This window comes from Acipenser ruthenus, chromosome 2 (genome assembly GCF_902713425.1).
Source record: "Acipenser ruthenus chromosome 2, fAciRut3.2 maternal haplotype, whole genome shotgun sequence".
In the NCBI taxonomy this organism is placed as follows: domain Eukaryota; kingdom Metazoa; phylum Chordata; class Actinopteri; order Acipenseriformes; family Acipenseridae; genus Acipenser; species Acipenser ruthenus.
In genome coordinates, this window is record NC_081190.1 from 18325391 (window position 1) to 18346050 (window position 20660).

The 20660-nt window shown below is 37.6% G+C and overlaps 1 protein-coding gene across 3 annotated transcripts in view; it reads right to left on the reverse strand.

The window, feature by feature from the left end:
- Positions 1–20381, reverse strand: part of LOC117963644 (pro-neuregulin-1, membrane-bound isoform-like) — a 169131-nt gene extending 148750 nt beyond the window's left edge. For all 3 annotated transcript variants that reach the window (XM_058990494.1, XM_058990491.1, XM_058990497.1), the window contains exon 1: positions 19733–20381. In XM_058990494.1, the coding sequence (XP_058846477.1) occupies positions 19733–20342 (610 nt within the window). In that variant the 5' untranslated portion in view covers positions 20343–20381. The remainder of the gene's footprint in view (positions 1–19732) is intronic.
- Between the last annotated feature and the right edge of the window lie 279 nt (positions 20382–20660).

Here is a 20660-nt window from a genome sequence, read left to right on the forward strand (position 1 = left end):
GTCATCTTTTTTTGGCCAGACACTACAGTATATTTAACTACAGTATCTAAACCTTTAAAAGTCACATTGAAAATACTGAATAAAATCAGAGTGGATAATCCCATTTCTGTTTGTGGCTAATAAAAACTGTACTATAAAGTTGTATAATTCACCATCTTCCACACAATTCGAATGACTTTTACAGCTTACTGTCTCCATTTACATGTGCTTACAGGAGGATAAAAAGGGCATGATTGCTTCTTTTCACAAACAAAGAAGACAGGTAGGTAACAGATGTGCCATGGCAAATACGTGTCACCCAAAGATCTTACAATAACCAGTGTGATGAGTTTGTGTTGCCTGCTGCTTCATGTACATTAGTCTCCCGAAGAGAACCCCTTTCAATCCCATAACAAACAGCAAACATCAAAGAATCTCACTTAGATCTGCTGTCGTGGGTTTACAGATCTGTATCTATTAAGTAGAATGCTTGCAAGCACATCTTATCTGATACAATATTGTTTTGTTCTTCTGCAAGTGCAGCAACTAAAGCACAATGTGGGATGTACAGCTACCTCTGATATTTTAAATACAGAACTGTGACCTATTCTGATCTAAGCCAACAAATCTGTGAAGTCTAGCTCCACATGAAAACATTAGGTATACAATGAAAACTACTACTGTCTTGGTCCTGTCATGTTTTTCTTAAACGGTATTTACTGATCATTTTCTTTAAGTACATAATCTACAGTATTGTATATTTAGGTTCACTTGCATTTTTAATAACATATGGTGAGGATATTTTAAATAAAACAGTAGGTATTTACTGTATTTAAAAAAAAAAATACAGGGACCAGGTTTAGAGGTCAAGAATGACACAAGACACTCCTGCCACTGATCCCAATGGGGAATGGGTTTACCTGTTCAAACCCATTCAATCAACAAAACAAGTGCTGATTGTCTCATCACAGCTCTGACTAGACATCACAAAATCATACAATGCCAAAGCAAATAAAGAAAATGCTTAAATGCCATTTGAAGAAAGATGTGGCCGTTTTATACAGTAGAATTATTAAATGTACATTTCTATAGTTTGTCATCTACAGTTGATGACATTGTATGGTCCTCAATTGTTTGTAGAATATTAGGAAATGCATTCCTTTCACTATCTGCTCTCCGCAAGTATCTTATTATGGCTGTCAAATGTAAATGGAGTGCAACAAATATTGCTGTCTATTTCTACATATTGTATTTGGAATAAATAATGTATGAGAAATACTGCATGTACCATTATTAAAGGCACACCTGATCTAGAGTAGAATGGTACTGTTTTAACATTCCCATGTGTGAGCTTGAAACAGGCTTTAAACTTTTATCCTGAGACTGAGGTTGGGGTTCCCTGCTGCAACAACACAACACTATAAATATGAGCGACGCTGCAGCAGAAGCTGAAGAGGTTAACTTTGACACAGCAGTCTGATTCTTGTCCTAAACACATACAAGTATGTGATACAAGTAATCTCTTAAATGCATGGATTTGAAAATCCATAGTCCATGGGTTACAACAAAGGCAAGCCTTTTTATGCCTAATAGTTTAACATGACTAACCAGCAGGTCAATACCTCGTTATTCATTAGACACAGTGTGTGGGCATCAGCTGGCCACAGTGTAATCCTGTTAAACATGTCTGTACTTCCACTACCTTGAGCACTGCATAAGTCTTACAGGGGAAACTCTGTATATTGTATTTTCTGCTGCACCATTTTATATTGTGTATTTGAAAGCATTAGGCACAAAAGTGTGATTCTCACAGAATAACTATAGGTTTATTGTTGCTAGGATGCTTGAATTATCCATCAATGTATAGTTAAAGACATAGTCTGAAGATCACTTTAATTACAATGGTTGCTTTTGAAAGCTAGCTGTTGGTTCTGTTCCTCAAACTTAATTTACATAATGTAAACCAAAGATTAATGAAGTGTTAGTTTATCACATTCCAGTACTTTGGATTCAAAGTATATAAATATTATGGAGATGCTGATCTAGATACCTACACCCTTAACCATAGAAGTATATCATACTGTGTTTACAACAGTTACTGTAAAGCTGTAGTAACCTCTAATTGGCCTTATTTTTAGAATCTAATTGAAAAGTTGGCGCTTGGCTTGACAATTGATTTACAATAGGTAATAACCATTACAATTCAGAGAAAATGTCCGCTCTAGTGCACTGGATAGTGTAAGGATTATTGGCCACATTGTCAAACCGGTAACACAGCAATAACAATCCATGATGTGGTACGGAACAGAAAAGCTAGAACACACATGTTTTTATTTATTTATTTTTTAATCGCTCTTCCTGCAGTGAATTTAGAGGACAGACCTCAAACCCCAGTGCACTAGAGCGACCATTTTGAAAAAAGCTTTGAAACTAACTTTAAAGTTATAAAGTGTAAAAAGTTGTCAGGATGTTTAACAATGAAAACAAAAAAATTCAGGTATGTTATTTAAACAGTTGTAGCAGCATGCAGGAACGTGTAAGGCTATATGTTTCTGAATCCCGCCACTTACTCTTAAGGCTTTGAAAATGTGGCCCAATAAGAAGTCTCGTGTGATGTCATGTCATGTCATGTCATGTCATGTCATGTTTTTGTTTGACAGTTCCTAAAGATTTTACTGACAAAAATGTTTGTTATATTAAATTGGAAGTACTCAACCCATAAATTGTTTGATATGATTATGTTTACTTGATTTGATTTTTGTAAGCCATTATAATACAAATGCTAAACACATGAGACGGTCCACAGAACACTCTGCTGATATCTACTTCAAATGCTAAACACATGAGACGGTCCACAGAACACTCTGCTGATATCTACTTCAAATGCTAAACACATGAGACGGTCCACAGAACACTCTGCTGATATCTACTTCAAATGCTAAACACATGAGACGGTCCACAGAACACTCTGCTGATATCTACTTCAAATGCTAAACACATGAGACGGTCCACAGAACACTCTGCTGATATCTACTTCAAATGCTAAACACATGAGACGGTCCACAGAACACTCTGCTGATATCTACTTCAAATGCTAAACACATGAGACGGTCCACAGAACACTCTGCTGATATCTACTTCAAATGTCCACAGTTTTTTGCATATTTCCCGCAGATTTGGACTGCCTCTAGTGACAGGTATGTTTTCAAAGCAGAGGAGGCTGGGATCAATCCAGTGACCTTGTGGTTAATGATATTAATGCAATTATTTAAATGAAAGCAAAGATTTGAGATTCAGCATTTTGCCCTCAGTTGAATCATTTAGTGTCACAGCAGGCCATTTATGTCCTTCTGTCAGTTTTCAAAGCATTTGCAATAGAGTATAATTAGAGAGACTATTTATTGGCCCAATCAGGGGAAATCCATTACCGGTCAATAGGGTACCTGCTCTCTGTTGCAGCAAGTGAGACAGTGATCATCATCATATGGACACAGTAGTATTGGCACTGACATGCAGTCCCATCCCCTATAAGTTTACCATAATAGCATCATAGCAAAGTGTAATAAAGCGTAGTGAAAAAGCAGTAGCATAGTAAAGAATAGTGAGGTGTGGGAAAGCCTATTAATAAACATGGGAAATAAGGGTAAACTATGATAAATGCATAGTACAACCATGGGAAACACATGATAAAACTGCAGAAATACCATGGTAAACTTTTATAAGGGGTTATTTGAGTTTAAGTTTAAGTGTTTTTTTATAAGCGGTTTTTCCTGATTACATGACTTGGACTGGTTAATCCAATAAGAATTGTGGTAAACCATGTCGATAATAAAGTCAGTTAATCCAAACAGAACAGATTCAAGAAGAAATTACAATGAACAATGCAATTTGCTTCTTCTGAATGGTGGGGAAGATAAAGCATTGAACAATATATAATACATTTTACACCAATATAGTTTCCCTTCTTTTCTGGTATAAACACTAGAACCACCAAAGGATTACCAGAATGAAGAAAATTATTTCATGAGGTTTAAATTGGGTAAAAGGTACTGCCATGTGCAGGAGCTGGCCTTGCCCTGCATGAGCAGAAAAACAAAATGAAAAGGAAAGAAAAGTCAGTAAAACAATCATGAGGCAGAGGCCAGGGCTTGCTGTACAAACCCCCCCACGGAGGGTACTTTTATTAATGTTCACAGGCACCGGAGCTCAAGCCAAGACTGCACTATCTTCTGAGCAGGTCACATAACAGAGCCAAATACAAGAGCCAAAAGAGCTCTTGTTGATCGTCTTCGTGACCTGCTCCATTCTGTTTTTCCTACCTCCCACTTGGCTGTGCAATTTGACTGGCTCTCACTGGCTGTTAGCCTGGTGACCAGCCTGAACACCCCCATAGAACATGCTCTAACACCAAGGGCCCCCCACAATTACAAGGACGGTTAGACTAGGATTCCTTCGAGGACCAGGCCAGAAACTAGGGCCTGTGTGGTCTCTTTTTTTACTTTTACAGTTTTTGCAGTGCTGTCAACCCTTATCTATAAGGAACCCTATATCTCTAGGGCTGTTTAATTTATGCTGAGGTAGCTACACAAGTCAACAGCACTACACAGTCTTCTCATCTGTTTCCAAATCTTATATTAGGCAGACTAATCTGATTTCAAATTCCTCTTATTAATTCATTTCAAGGGTATTATTTCTTCAAAGTCCTACAGTGGCAGATGTCATACTTGTTTAGATTGAATAGTAGCTCCCGCACACAAAAGCTGCCTTGTTTGTGAGTTATTGCAAGTCAATTGTTTAACCTTTAGCCATTTGGTGTAATAATTCATTTGAGTCTTACTCCATCGCCACAACATTGACAAGGACAGCTGTCTCTGTAAAGAGTGTTGCGCTGTACGTAATGTGAAATGTCATCCACCTGCTATTAGATTTCCTCTAATAGCACTTTGATTCTAAAAAACAGCCGATAGTGGATACTACTGGTGTACTGTTAGGGAATACTAGGAAACGAATAACTAGCCATACAAATGTTTTACATGTCCTTCAGCTACCAGCATCATTGTTGTACCACATTATTGACTCCAGCCAGTATCCTGTATTCCACACAGCCCTACAGTGTAGTCAAAGTGTTAATCTCAAGTTCAAGTTTTCAATATGTTTAATAATTGAAAATAACAGAATATCACAGACCAGCCAGCCCCTGGACAGTCAGCCCTGTAAGTGTGCACTCAGCAATTCCATATATTTGTATTTATTGATTTCTGTTTTCTCTCCAAGCTTCTTTGGAGATTCAGCATCTTGTTCACAAGGGTGTCTGAATACACTGTAGGATGTTGAAAACTTTGACCTAATAATTGTCAGCACCCAGAGGTCATTCATTGGGAAATTATTAGGCACAACATTTTAGCAAATGGGAATTTAAAGATCAGATAAAAATGTATATTTTAATATTCAAACTATAGCTGCAATGGCATTTCATCAGATTAGACACTATTCTAAGTACCGCTTAAGAAACAGGTAATCCTGCAGATTTAAAAGGTTAATACATAACGTAAAATGAATTTGCATTAAATCGCTGTTCTAGGATATGCAGTTTTTCTGTCAGCTAACCAATACTGATTGAGTGTCCAACAAATAATCTGTAGCGATGGAGTGTGAAGCAGGCTTCCCTTGGTTTTGCTTCAAGGCGCCCCAGAGTGTGATAATAATACTTGCTAACAAGTGAAAGAGAAGGAGGTGATTCAGTAAAGAGGGGGTTCTGCTCATGTCAATAAAACATCAGCACGGCCTTGTGCGTCACTTACTGCTAGGTCTGACATTTCCATGTATTGTATGTGTTTTTTAATAGGATCTTTGCATTAGTGCAGAATAAGAGATTACTTTGCTGGCATCGCCAGTGGTTGCAGAGGTTGAAATATACTTCAGGTTTTCGGTGTGTATCACAGTATGAAAAATAATAGCCTTTATTAACCAACAGCTGGCTTCCAAAATGAAACACTTCTAGAAAACTCATACTGCAAATATCAGAAGCTAGGGCATATGGAAGGCCCTGTCTTTCTATGTGTGCGCCCATACGCCACAGTTATGTTTGAACAGATATCTAGATATGTACAGTACTTCAGAATTATGAAGGGGGGTGGATGTCACTTATATACTTGTTTGTAATATTTTATACTTGAACTAAAAAAAAAAACATTAAGGCTAGACCTTAATGATTCAGTGTTATAATGGAATATATATGAAACATAGACATTTTAATATAATCCACAAAAACAGTTGCCAAAAAAATATGATTGCCAGTTCCATAAAAATTTAAGGCTGATACAAATGTTGAGTATAGTTTGAAATTGGATTTATAGTGTAATCTACTATAGAACAGGAGATTTAAAAAGTCTTTATGGAATGACTGTGGTGTGTCATGTCCAAGCACAGAGGAGGGCACTAACCTCACTAAAATACCTATTCCTGTCAGAGCCTGGGCAGTATTAGGGCACAACACCAGAGGTAAAGCATTAAACATTTTGAAAAAAATCACATTATGGAAGAACAAAGGGATTACAGCCACAATACCAGCTTGGCGCAACATGGGTATCTTGCAGGAACAAGCAGAGGTGCTGTAGGATCAAATTAGGGCAGCAGTGTGGAGTAGTGGTTAGGGCTTTGGAGTCTTGACCGGATGGTTGTGGGTTCAATCCCAGTTAGGGGACACTGCTGCTGTACCCATGAGCAAGGTACCTTTACCTAGATTACTCCAGTAAAAACCCAACTATATAAATGGGTCATTGTATGTAAAAATAATGTGTAAAAAAAAAAAAATAATAAAATAATAATATAATCATTTGTAAAAAATAATGTGATATCATGTAACAATTGTAAGTTGCCCTGGATAAGGGTGTCTGCTAATAAATAAATAATAATAATTAAATATACTGGTCAATGGGACTGTTGCTTTTAACTTTCCCTTGGATTCAATTTCAAAGAATTATTTGATAGAGATGGCATATTTTGTAACAAATTAAAAATTAAACTAGGCTTTTTAAAGTGTATCTCTACTTTATTAAGTCAATTTGTAATAATAATAATAATAATAATAATAATAATAATAATAATAATAATAATTCACAAAAAATGAGCGTCCTGCCATCTAGATCCTAAATTATATACCTTTCTCATTTAACATAAATCTTGCATTTTTATGGTTTTTTTTTTGTTTGACACTGAAAACAGGTTTATGAAAAAGATGTAATTAATATTTTATGTTCTGTCAGCAGAAGGACACTTAAACATAACTAGATTCATAGGTGGGTTTTTAACTGGTGGCAGTTTAAACCCAGGATGTCCATTACTTTGTGTTTTCTTCACTGTTTATATCAGAAAAATGATAAGAATCAAATATTGTAAAGGAAAATACAGTTGCAAGGTAGGCAGATGTTAATACAAACTAACAGACAGGTTGTTAAGAGCTCCAAGAGCCATTAACATAGTGTACTACAATACATAAGTAAAAGAGATATACTATAAATACACAGTACAAACAATATTGGGTAAAAAGGTTAACCCTAGTTACCATTTCTAGCACAAAAGGTTAACCCTAGTTACCATTTCTAGCACAGCGAAAGACTGGAAGACACTAAGTAAAGACAGACAGGAGACAATGCTTTACATCACTGGTGGCGAGTGTATTTAATGGGTTACCAAGTCATGTTGTTGCTGTTCAGTCATTGGGATCACTGGATCCTTTGAGAACCGACTACACAAAGTTCTGGGATCAATCAGCTATTAGGAACCAAACAATAACTGACAGGCTGAATGGCCCCCTCTTGTTCGTAACTTTTCTCATGTTCTTTATGTGCATTTCTACACAGTGAACACATAACAGTGCATTTTCACCAATACATTATTAGCCCCCTTTTAGAAGGGGTATAACAGGGGGTAGGGGTATCCGCTGTGAGACAGGAGATCAGGAAGGTGGTTGCGTTTGTCATGGCACGAGGCGAGCAGGATTTATTTATGATATTTACAAATAGTTTAGTTGCAGTGTTAGGTGGCTGGCACTAAGGTACCAGCAATTGTAGTCCTAGTGCAGGAGAACATAGACACACAGTGTAATGAAAATAATGAGAACATGAGAACATGAGAAGAACAAGAGAACATGAGAACATGAGAACCAAGGATCCCAGTATACACGCAGTGATCCTCAGTTGCGCTCACGACCCCCAGTGGTCACGTAGTTGGTTCAGTCACCCTGGGTACACACACCACTCCACACCACACCACATGACACCACACACAGCACAGCACACCACACCACACCACACCACCGTACGGTCTCTCCACAGATTCACATCTCTTCACCTCTGGCTTGTAGAGAACAAAGAACTGTCTTTTAAAACATGTGGCCAGGGTAAATTAACAATCAATTAATCAACAAATGTCTGCCCACATTCCACACTTTTCCTAATTTACAAAGGGATGCCAACTCCCAGCCCTGCCTTATCTAGCGCAAACGTATGCTTTCAACAAAATTTATTTACAGCCCAAACAAACAAAAAATCACATTGTTTACATGTGCAGGGCCTCAGCCCTGACACACTCTGTAACAGGGCCAGCAGCCCTGTACATTGTTTTGTTTATTTTTAGATCGGGGTCTCCCCCTCCGCCCCTGTGCAGATTATTGTTTTGTGTTTTGTTTATTATGATTTATTGCATACATGACGGCGAGCGCCGTACATTTGATTATTTATGTATTTAGGACGGCGTAGCCGAGTGTTTTGTTTATTTTTAAAACGTGTTCTGGCAGAGGCGAGATTGGTGCTCGTCCTCTGCCAGGAATAATTAAAACTCGTGCAGAAGGTGGCCATCTCCCGAATTAATTAGGTGATTTAATTTGTTGCTAATCGGGAGATGGTCACCTGTTATAAAAAGCCTGCAGCTCTCTAGCTCGAGGTGGGTGTTGTAGGAGCGGAGAGAGCGAGAGCGATCGGGTGAAAACGAAACTAAATTATAGCATACAGGAACAGTGACAGCGACTGCCCAGCCTGACCTGTATGGTTTATTTATTATTTATTGTTGATTTTGTGTTCGAGATTTGTGTTTGTTTACTCTTTTATTTTGCTCGGTGAGCACAGTATTTATTTTTGTTTGTTAATAAAAACTGCGGCGCAAGCCTTTTTGAACTGCAGTACTTCCCCGGTGTCAGTTTTTGTTCCTGCTTCTGCCTGACGTCAGACCACTCAGCCATCCCTGTCACACACTCCTATAGACATTCCAGATTGCATTTGGGTATAATCTGATAAACTTCAGAATTTTTAACTTGTACATTAATGTATAGTAGTCCAAGCTTATATGGACCCTGTTTCAGTGTTTGCTGTGGTTAGGGATTAAACTAGGGTTCTTAGCTTTACCATTCATTTTGTTCACAATTAAACACGTAGATAACAAACTTGTAATTTTCTAAATATTTTTTTGCTGCCTAATTCATAAATTCTCTTATTTCACTCATATGCTGTGTTTATTGTAATTTTATTTGTTCTGAACAATATTTTACTGCATAAGAACCCTTCCCTAATTCACTTCCCTTGATATTACAAAACTAGATTTTTCATTAGCCAGATTTCAAGCGATCTGTCCAACTTATTTCCTCAGACATATCAAGCTCTAAGGTGCAATTAAAGGTTAAAGGGATGGAGGGCCCTTGTAAATCCTGATGAAAACAGGCCTGCTTTACCCTGCAATATGCAGGTTTGTTTAGTGCATGCTCTCGGCTCTGCAGCGCATGTAGGATGTGAGCTCTGTAGACCAAGCAGCTGGGAGAGTATTAAGGGATTAGAAGAGGAATCAGAGCTGTTGTGAATCATGCTGCTGCTTCTAACACTCATTCAAGGAGGTGAGCAAAAGGGGGCTTATTCACAAACACATGTTTCTTTCTGTTAGGAAAAAAAACATGAATGGGCAAATCTTGTACTGACTGGAGAGAAATGTTTCAGGAGAAAAAACAACCTGATGGGCAGTATCAGTAATATCCGAAATCCTAGTTATCTGTATTCAGCAGGACTTCTTTTTAAAACTCACGTGACTAAAAACATGTATGTGGAGGAATGCAGTCGAATTGTTTGCTAATTTCTATGCACTGGTATTTTCAAAGTATATATTTTTTTGTCTTGACTCCAAATGCTCCTTTGTAGAGAAGGAGTGGCTCGACTATCAAAGCGATCAGGAGCTTGCTGGTTACAATCCCAGTTGTGCCAGGTTTCCAGTCTTGGCTGGGGACCCAAGCAGCTCTACATTGGGCTACAGGCTACAGAGGAAAATCACCTGGGGTTGGTTCACCTCATCGCACTGTAGCGACCCCTACTGGTCAGGCACTAAACAAGGCCAGGTAGAGACAAGCCAGGCTGGGCCTCGTCTCCAGGTTTTAGTAGCTTGAAACTTTGGTTCTTTAGGTTTGCCAGGAGAAAAGGTTTGATTGACTATACAGCTGGAAAGTTGCTCTTCAGTCGTAAACGGGGGTATATATTTAGAAAAAAATCCAGCTGTGTGTTTAGCTTTCCACTATTCTTTCACGTCCTGTAGACTTTTTTTTTTTAGCCCCCAGGGGATATTCGTCTATTGATAAAAAACTACAGCACAATTTAGCAAAACTGGCAACCCAATAGTTACAATCTTACTCAAACTTGTTTTTCATATTTATATTTATAAATTTACCTTTAAAAATGTCAGCTTGATTTACTGTGTTTTACTTGTGACAATGGGCCATGTGAATAAACCATGTGGTTCATATATTTGTGATTTATAAAAAAAATCTAATTGTTGTTGCCAAACCTAACAGTATCTTCACCAAACTATTGGCTGATAATCTCTCATAACCCGCTATCCCACATGGTGTATTCTTATCCTGTTATCTAAAAGAAAGTGTATGTAACCAGTATGTGTTAGCATGCAATCGTTATTTTTTTTAAATAAAGGGGCACAGGGGCATGCCACTTATCTGTGGAATCAAATCCGACTCCCAGTGTTGGAGGGCAGCAAGTGCTCTGAAGCCCAAAAGCATTGCTCTTTTGATCTTACTTGTTATATATGTATGTGCATATGCTTTTATATACTGTGGATTTCTTTAGCACTTTAGACAGCAGCTCAGAGAAACTGAAAAGAGAAGCGCTCTGGAGATCTGCTTGACTTCTTATACAGCAGCCAATACAAAGCCATTGTCAGAAAAAAGAAATCAGGGGGCTCTAAACAATATTTCAGCTGTACCCTTTTACTCAGACTCGCTGACTGTTCCCTGAACCCCCACGAACGAATTGGCCAACTAATGCTGTTTTTCTGGCTTTCCATTCTGCCTGTTTCAACTAAGCTTCCAAGTGCAGAAACCTAATCAGTTGCCAGGGTCACATTGGAAGCTCACATTGAAACTACACAGTCAGGCAAGATAGTCAGTGGTTTTTTGGTTTTTTTGGGGTGGGGGGTTCTACCAAACTGCCACTCAAGCCCCACCTACAGCATGTTAGTTGGAATAGACTGACCTACAGTTCTAGCACATCTCTTGGTTCAAGTTATGTTTAATGAGCTAAACAAAATTTCTGTAAATGAAAGCAATTTAAAACGTATAAGTCAAACCACGTATGTGAGAATATTGTCTCTACTAAATGTGTGTGTGTGTGTGTGTGTGTGTGTGTGTGTGTATATATATATATATATATTTATACAACATGAAAAAATACAACAATCATAGCAAATTCTCAGATGACCATACTACTGTATACTATTCAAAGTTCTGGTTGGCTATTTTTATTAATTACCCTAATCCATAACGGCAGCCCATCACACAACACAATCACTGAGTGGAATCCGGCTAAACACATCTCTGGATCCCTCACAATGTTTTGGTTTGGATTCCAAGAACCTCAGGCCAGTGATATTTTCCGGTGTGGTTGTTCAGTACATGCCTAAGGAAAATGAGCAGAACGAAATATACACCTGCTGCATAACTACATGCTAATAGCCACTGATGTCAGAAAAAAAGATGAAAATAATACAGACCTGAAAGTTGTACAAATCATAAGAAAAGCTTGACAAAATACACCACATGGCAGTAATTCAATGCCAGGGCTAGCAGTTGATGATGTCATCTGAACCCTTCAATTGAATTACTGTCTTGTATGGAATACCCAGCCATCCTTTAAAATATATACCTTGACTGCATTTATTCTGCACCGGCCATGTAATGTATCACCCAGTTAACCTTGAAAGAGAACTTTAATTGAACTTTAAATGAGTTCAAACATTCTTTTTTTTTTCTAATCTTAGTACAAACTTTTTTTTTTCCAAGTCTTAATTTACAAAGTGTAAAAACATTAATCAGCCTCAGTATCTTCCTTGTAATTAACCACAGCACCTAATGTAGATTGCTGGTGAAAATGCATTCAACTGTACTGATGCCACTTCCCCTACAAATAAACCCAAACAGGGGCCGGAAAAATATTTATGAGAGTTGAATACCAGATATTGCAATAAACAATTATGGCTGCAACTCTGCTCCCTATGGAGAGACACACAATTTCAATATATGATGATAAATTGTTATCTGGGATAGAATTCCCAAAGCTGCTACATAAGATGCTTGTGTTTGATGTGATAATTGATTGCATGGTATCTTTCCTTGCAGACAAACAGGGAATAGACTCGTATACGAATCAGTACAGTAATAGATTCAAGTACACAATAAAACTGTGATGTTCAAAACAAAGATTTTAACCTTCAAGGGGATTCAAGCTGTAAAAACAGTAATTTCTAAACTCTTTTCTTTGAGTTGTTAAGAATATTTACAGTATGTAGTAAGATCAATAGGATCATAGCAAATTAAATACACACTTGTCCAGACACAACTGGTCTGGGGTGACGTTGTAAATTAGATGTTGCATCTTCCTTTCCCGGTTGACAATCTAAATGAATATTTAAAAAAAAAAATACAAAGAGAGAGAAGGAAAGCAGGAAAGCACGGTGGTCAAAGGAGTTTTGACAGAAATGTGACTTTAGTTTCTTTGAAGTAAGATATAAAGGGTTGCCATGCAATCTAAAATCTATTAGTAGACCCAGGGAGCTTACATTTAAATGTTACCAATTTATGATTGCATGATAGCTCTGATCCGAAAGGGCATGTGTGGGAGTAGGCAGCTAGCTCTCAGTTCAGCTAGAAGCGTCTGAACCAACAGGGTAGCAATATATATTTACAGGAAATTGTGAAAGTCAACTTGGCGACAAGAGTACATCATTGGCAGTATTGATCCACATCTTTTTTTCACTTTGATAAGTTAATTTTGGAACGGAATACCAATTTCCTTATGAAATTAAAAACACCTGCCATATCAGAATCTGAAAGAGTGCAAGGGAATCATGCAAAAACACCTGCCATATCAGAATCTCAAAGAGTGCAAGGGAATCATGCAAAAACGCCTGCAGTATCAGTATCTCAAGAGTGCAAGGGAATCATGCAAAAAAACCTGCAGTATCAGAATCTCAAAGAGTGCAAGGGAATCATGCAAAAACACCTGCAGTATCAGAATCTCAAGAGTGCAAGGGAATCATGCAAAAACACCTGCAGTATCAGAATCGCAAGAGTGCAAGGGAATCATGCAAAAACACCTGCAGTATCAGAATATCAAAGCGTGCAAGGGAATCATGCAAAAACACCTGCCATATCAGAATCTCAAAGAGTGCAAGGGAATCATGCAAAAACACCTGCAGTATCAGAATCTCAAGAGTGCAAGGGAATCATGCAAAATAACCTGCAGTATCAGAATCTCAAAGAGTGCAAGGGAATCATGCAAAAACACCTGCAGTATCAGAATCTCAAAGAGTGCAAGGGAATCATGCAAAAACACCTGCAGTATCAGAATCTCAAGAGTGCAAGGGAATCATGCAAAAACACCTGCAGTATCAGAATATCAAAGAGTCTAAAGGAATCATGCAAAAACACCTGCAGTATCAGAATATCAAAGAGTCCAAGGGAATCATGCAAAAACACTTGCAGTATCAGAATCTGAAAGAGTGTAAGGGAATCATGCACCCTTTTCTGTTACGTCTAATGCTTTTTTTAATCATCTGTTGATGGAAGGAAAACATTAATAGAAGAGTGTGGCCTGCAAACACAACACAGCTATTTTGGGACATGAAATAGGAGGCTACAAACCCATTATAACAACGAACCAAAATACTGCTATCCATGCCAAGGTACAGTATTTCAAACAGCCTACCTAAACTCTTGCCTTTTTTAAAGATGCTACAAGAGGTCCATCATGTCAGTTTTATATATTTAAAGTTCTGCATGGACAGATTGTAAAAATAACAATACTTGCAAGTAAGAGAGGGGTACTGGCAGGGGTTCCCACAAGGTTCAGTGTTTGGACCATATTGATAACAGCCAATACATTGAAGAAACCTTTAAAAAGATTTGAAACTGGATAGACTGAAAATGATTACATATTTGTTTAAATAGGTAACTGAAGTGTTGCTTTTTCATTTCTCTAGAATGAATTATGAAAATGATGTAGTCTATGGGGTTCTGCCAAACGTTCTTTAAATAAAAGGTTCTTTTTTACACACAGGGATTTTGTGAAAGTTTAGCTGATAGTTACTCTATGTAATCAACACTGAATTAATTCGATTTAGATTCACAATTCAAAACCCTTAACTAAGGGTTTTCAATACTACATTTGCAAAGATGCGATTTTCACTGGGATTCACAGAAAAGGCCAAATAAATCCATAACCACATTAACTGAGTAATGTAATGCTTTTGAGAATCTGCCTCCTTGTTGTGCTTCAGAAACAAGATAACCAATAGAAAAACATCACGCTACTCTCACATGACTCTGTGAGCATGTGAGAGTAACGTGAGCGTGGACGATTAGGGTGGCTCACATTGATAATATTATTTATGAATAACTTTTCTATTTGTCAAAGTACAAAACTTCATCTAAAATACAGTCCTCTGTCCAGCTCTCGTAAGGGCATCACTAAAAAGACATTACTGCAGCTAAGAAGATATGGAACGATCAGCTTGGCTGATCCCAGGATTAAAGCGAACGAGCGACAAGAACTAGTTTAGAAATTCTATTGTCATGAAAAAAGACACTTTGAGAATATTAAGTGCTTGCTACTGGCTAGTGAAAAAAGAACCATAAACCATTGTTGAGCTGATAACGTCTGAGGGACCGTTTTGAAGTGAACATTCAATTATCTCAAAACAACCCCCTTAGTTGCAGGAAGGAACAGTTCAGTTATGGTTCTGAGTAGGTTTCTTGCTTGCTTGCCAGTTTAAAAACATATTCATCTCAGAGAGTTTGCCATTACACTTACTTCAAGATAGGGTCCCTGGTGTGCACTGGTGGAGAACACTGTTGGGTAACCAGAACATTGTATGTACCTGCATCTTTTTTTGAGTCAATAATTGTCTTTTACACAATAATTTTGATCACATCAGCTTACAGAAAGTTATTGCACATGCAGGAGCCCGGAAACATCTCACTTAGCCCAAGGCTAACTGTCAGTGGGATCCCTGTAAATGTCAGTGGGAGACCTGTGGTAACCATCAAACCTCAGGTGACTCATGGAAATACAGTACATGTTGTAAATATAAACATGAATTAATCTCATATTTTCTGGCATGTGATTAAAATATTGTCTTTTAAAAATCCCTTGAAATTCACCTGGACTCTCTGTAAGTGTGTATGTTAGAGGAAACTGCAGAATGGGGGTGGGGAGGGGGGGGGGGGCAATTTAATGTCAGCATTGAAACAACAAAACAAAACACCAATCAGGACTGCAAACATTATAAGAAGGTAAGAGGAAAGTCTGTGTTTGAGGGAATCCAAGCATAAGTAGAATTGAACTGAATTGAAGGTGGTTTGTCATGTTTAGGTTTGTTTTGTGTTTTAAGGGTATTCTGTTAAGTGGCTGAGGTACTTGATCGATTGAAATGTCACTGTTTTAAACTGGCTTTGCAGTGGAATGGGATTCCATCTGGTGCCTCAGGTATGATTTATCAAGCAGGTGATGTCAACCGTGCTAATATTGAGAATAAACAGTCAAAACTCAATATAGTACGGTTGATACATATAAAACATATCAATAAAACGCTCATTCAGATCCCTGAAATGTACAATGAAAAAACATGCACTAACTAATTCCCACCATATTACGGATCTATCACAATAAAATGCATTTCTATATCAGATTGGCCTGTTTCTCCCCTGCAATTTCCTAGTGTGAACTCGCTACCATTAGAAAGCACTGAAATAACCAGTCTTTAAAAGGGTTCTATATTTGGGGACAGCATTACAATTATTATTATTATTATTATTATTATTATTATTATTATTATTATTATTATTATTATTATTATTATTATTATTATTATTATTATTTATTTCTTAGCAGACGCCCTTATCCAGGGCGACTTACAATCGTAAGCAAATACATTTCATTACAATGATGGAGAGGGAAGATGAAGGGCACCTAATACATATGCTCATGTTAGTCAGAACCAGCTTGTGCTCCAGGTTTCACGACAGACTGTCTGACAGCCTTTCTACATGTAGTGTTTGATATAGAACACACACTGCAATCTGATTGTGACAGACTTCAAAATGGATTGCAAACAGTGAACTTCTTAATGAATGCAACCAAAATGAAGGCTATGCTTTTTGGATCAGCAAACAGCCTGACACAGGTTTTTATGATCCTATTGTATGTGTAGTGGCTGGAATAGTATATTGATAGAACCTACTGTACTTATTTGATAACACCCTTAAACACTTGCATCCTATTCCACATACTGTAATAGGTATTGTGTCAGAGTGGGAGACTCAAAGCAGTTATTAATTGGTGATTCTCATTTGTGATAATTGGAGCAAAGTAATGCTAGGGTCTTGGTATATGGGATTAGAGATACCATAGGCTAGACTACAAGGAAGGCTGGAGTGGAATAGAGACAGATTGCAGTATAAGGTCATCGAGAAACGAGTTACTCATTTAAGCTAATATTCAAAGTATAAATAAAGGTTTACATTTTGTGTTATATGTTCCGCGAAAATTACACACTAAGAAATCATTAGTGTGTAATTTCATATAGACACCAAACTACATTACATGAAGTACATAGAACATGTTATTGGTTGGTTTATTGGTTTGTATCTTTTGCCTGCTAAAATGTAAACAGTGGTCTTCTACCCAATATAATTAAATACATAAATACTGCAAAATGGGACAATATAAACCGCTGAGCAACTTAGAAGTTGTTTCATTTGTTTCGTATTAGTATAGATATACAACAACACCACCACTGTTAGGATCTCCAAAATGAAATGCTGTGCCACGCTGATTACATGTATCTTTTGCATTTCACCTTCTTATGAAACTAACCGTTTAGCAATCTGCTTTGAACTGCAAAATACTCTTGAAAAGTCAATAGCAAAAAGTTGATTATGTGCTTGTATGACTTAATTTGGCCTAGGGCCAGTTAGAGTTGCCAGATGTCTAAGGTTTGGTGGTAGCGCTGTCACCAACTCCCCAAGGAGCCGAGGCTAACGTTCTGGAGGGAGGGCTTGAGGTTTAGTGAAACGCAGGGAAGGACAGAATGCCATGAACCTTTTATAAATTTCACTAAGGGCCATTTTCCTGGCTTTAGAATCCCACATCTTAAATACAAAAAGAAGGAAGCTTTATTAGTAGTATAAAATTATGGGGGGAAATATTTCATTTATTGGGGCGCCATTGAAGGTTTCGGTATTATGAATGTAATTTTGGACCATAACCCAATTATTTGCTCTTGGGCTAGAGTGTCACTACATCATACAATCTCATGCTGCAAATATAATGCCACAATCTTCTATAGCTTTCTATTAGCATAAAAGTCAACAGACATTATTAACTGCTGTACCTGAGGCTTGTAGATATGCTGAGCTGGGCAAGTGATTCAATGAACTTGCCATACGTTTTGTAAATCCATTAAAAACAACACACAGCTTCCAATGATTAGAATACACCACAAAAGGTTGATTAAACAGCTGGATTTGTTCAATTAAGAAAAACACTAGACGATGACAAATGATGTCAAGGTTGTTTAAACCATCACTATTACAGTCACATATGCATTTCTATCACATTGTAATACTGTCTTCAAGTAATGGAATTTCCATATTTACACATCAATTTTATGATGTTTCTTTCCTTCACAGTGCTTTACATTACGTTATTCTAACGGATACAATAATGTATTTCATAATAGTAAAGAGTACACAGATGAAAGACTACATGAGTTACATTAGACTGCACATACAAATACAGTATACCTAAAATGTATTGTTCCATTTTGGAATAGTAATTCAAACAAGCATGTGGCTTTGGATATATGGAGGTTATCATGTGATGCTACCATATCAAGAAGAGACGCTAGGACGCCAGTTCTATTGGTTCTGTACACTTAGCAGAGCAGCAAAGGGGCTTTCCCTGTCCGTCAAACTGCAGGATTCAGCACCACAGCTGGCGGAGAGCTCCCGTTACCAGTGAAATGATTGCAATACGACTCAAGATAAGCTTTAGGGGTGTTATCATGTGAATGCATTTGAAAGATATTTGCAGCAAGGAAATCGTGGGATTTAAAAAAAAAAAAAATCAATACACTGAGTTGATATAAATCCTCTGGTACCCCCTGATATTACACACCATTAAAAAATCATAATATTAAAATAAATTATTATTAGGCCTATATTTGTTTATAAATACACATTTTACCTAAAACAATACCAGAGATTTGGTATACTGATTTCAGTATTATTAATAATAATAATAATAATAATAATAATAATAATAATAATAATAATAATAATAATAATAATAATAATGATGATGATGATGATGATGATGATGATCTGATGGAATGTCACTGCAATTATCTAAATATGTCAGCAATAAAGGACCTCTGTGATACTCATTAGTTAATTACCAATAGAAAACAAACAACAATCTCTATTTATAAAGTGCAGATCATTCTATATGCAAAAAGAGTTGGATTTCATACATGCTAGCATAATATAACGTAGTCAACATCAGCAATATATTCACCATAAATCAAGGAACACCGGAACGTCAGGAAACACTATTTTTTAACAGTGATGGAGCACCATGTGACAAAGATACCAATTGATTTTTAAAGCAGTCTGTCTAATTCTCTTGAGCAGCGTCTGTGCCCCAGATCCCTAATAGCACCCATTTGTTTTGATACAGTCAAGGTACGTACACGTACACACACACACACACAGAGACACGAGCTAGGCAGTTCCTTGAAATGTTCACGTATTCGCGGGAATACCGCTGTCTCATATTTTCATTCGTGTGTCTTGCTTTGGAAAACAAGGTTATTAAGAACCTTTAAATACCTGGTTTCCAACGAAACAGTCACGAAATAAAACGTTCTTAAAAGAGCAGGTTCTTATTACGTCTACATTATATACTGTAGATAATTAGTAGCCTGCGATTTTAATGGCATTGTATGTAAGGGATAAACTAGAAAATAAAACTTGTGAACACTGTTTGCTTAATAGCCTACCTTAAGCACAAAGCACACACACCTTAAAACTATAATGTACTTAATGTTTGATACAAAGCAATAACAACTTTCAGAGACAAGAGGTACTATACAAACTAACAACATTTAAACGCTTTATCTGAAAAGTGTTTTCAAAAAGTTATGCACTTACTGCATCTTTGACAGAGAACCCTGCTGACGTCCTTTCTTGCTTTCCTTCCCGCCTCCAAAGGCTGAAAAGCGGCTTTAAACACTGAAGTGTCATTCGTAGGTTGCATAAAGAAAATATACCTGGTGTCGTTCTTGAGGGTAAAACAATGTGATCCAAAATCTACGATAAGGGAGATGATAGAGTTCTTTTTGATACCTCCCGCTTTTACCGCCCAAACCTGGTGGACCCTCACCTTTAACAGGTAGGGTTCTAGAAAAGATGTCCTGTTGGAAAGCAACTCCTGCGTCGTTTTTTCGTTCCCGTCCATTTCTTCGCCCTGGCTTTCTTTTCCTTTCGCCTCAGCTCTTTCTCGGAGCAGAATTTCTCTTTCCTCCTGGTTTACATCGCTCTCCAGTCCTTCTACCTGCACTTTGCCTTCAATAATCACCCCAGATCGGTGCGCCAGCTCCTGCACTGAGCTGGTAGCAGGAGTGGAAGAGAAATCACAAGCGAGGTTCTTTGACAAAACACCATCCAGGGAAAAAGCAAAGAGCAAAACAAATCCAGAAACCGTGGAAATATTGAATGGACTAAAATACGGTCTGTTCTGAGCAGCAGGACGAGCTCTCATTGTAAACGTGAGAAAAAGAAATGCAGGTGAGGGGGTTGGATGAGGTGAAAGCTTGTGAAAGCTTGTGAAAAATGATAATGCTGGGTTTCTGTAGAGCTTTGCTCAATGGTTCAAACAAGTGAGATGCCACTAAGGCTGCAGCTGCTGCCGCCTGAGACACGGGGAGGCGGAGTTGCTGAATGGGAAAGTATGTTTTCAAGCCACGTGTGCGAGGATTCCCCTCTTCCTGGCGTTTTATAAGTACACTTACATTTTAAAACACAAATGCTTGTACAAGGGATATTTTATACCATATATATTTTCCTAATATTTCATTTC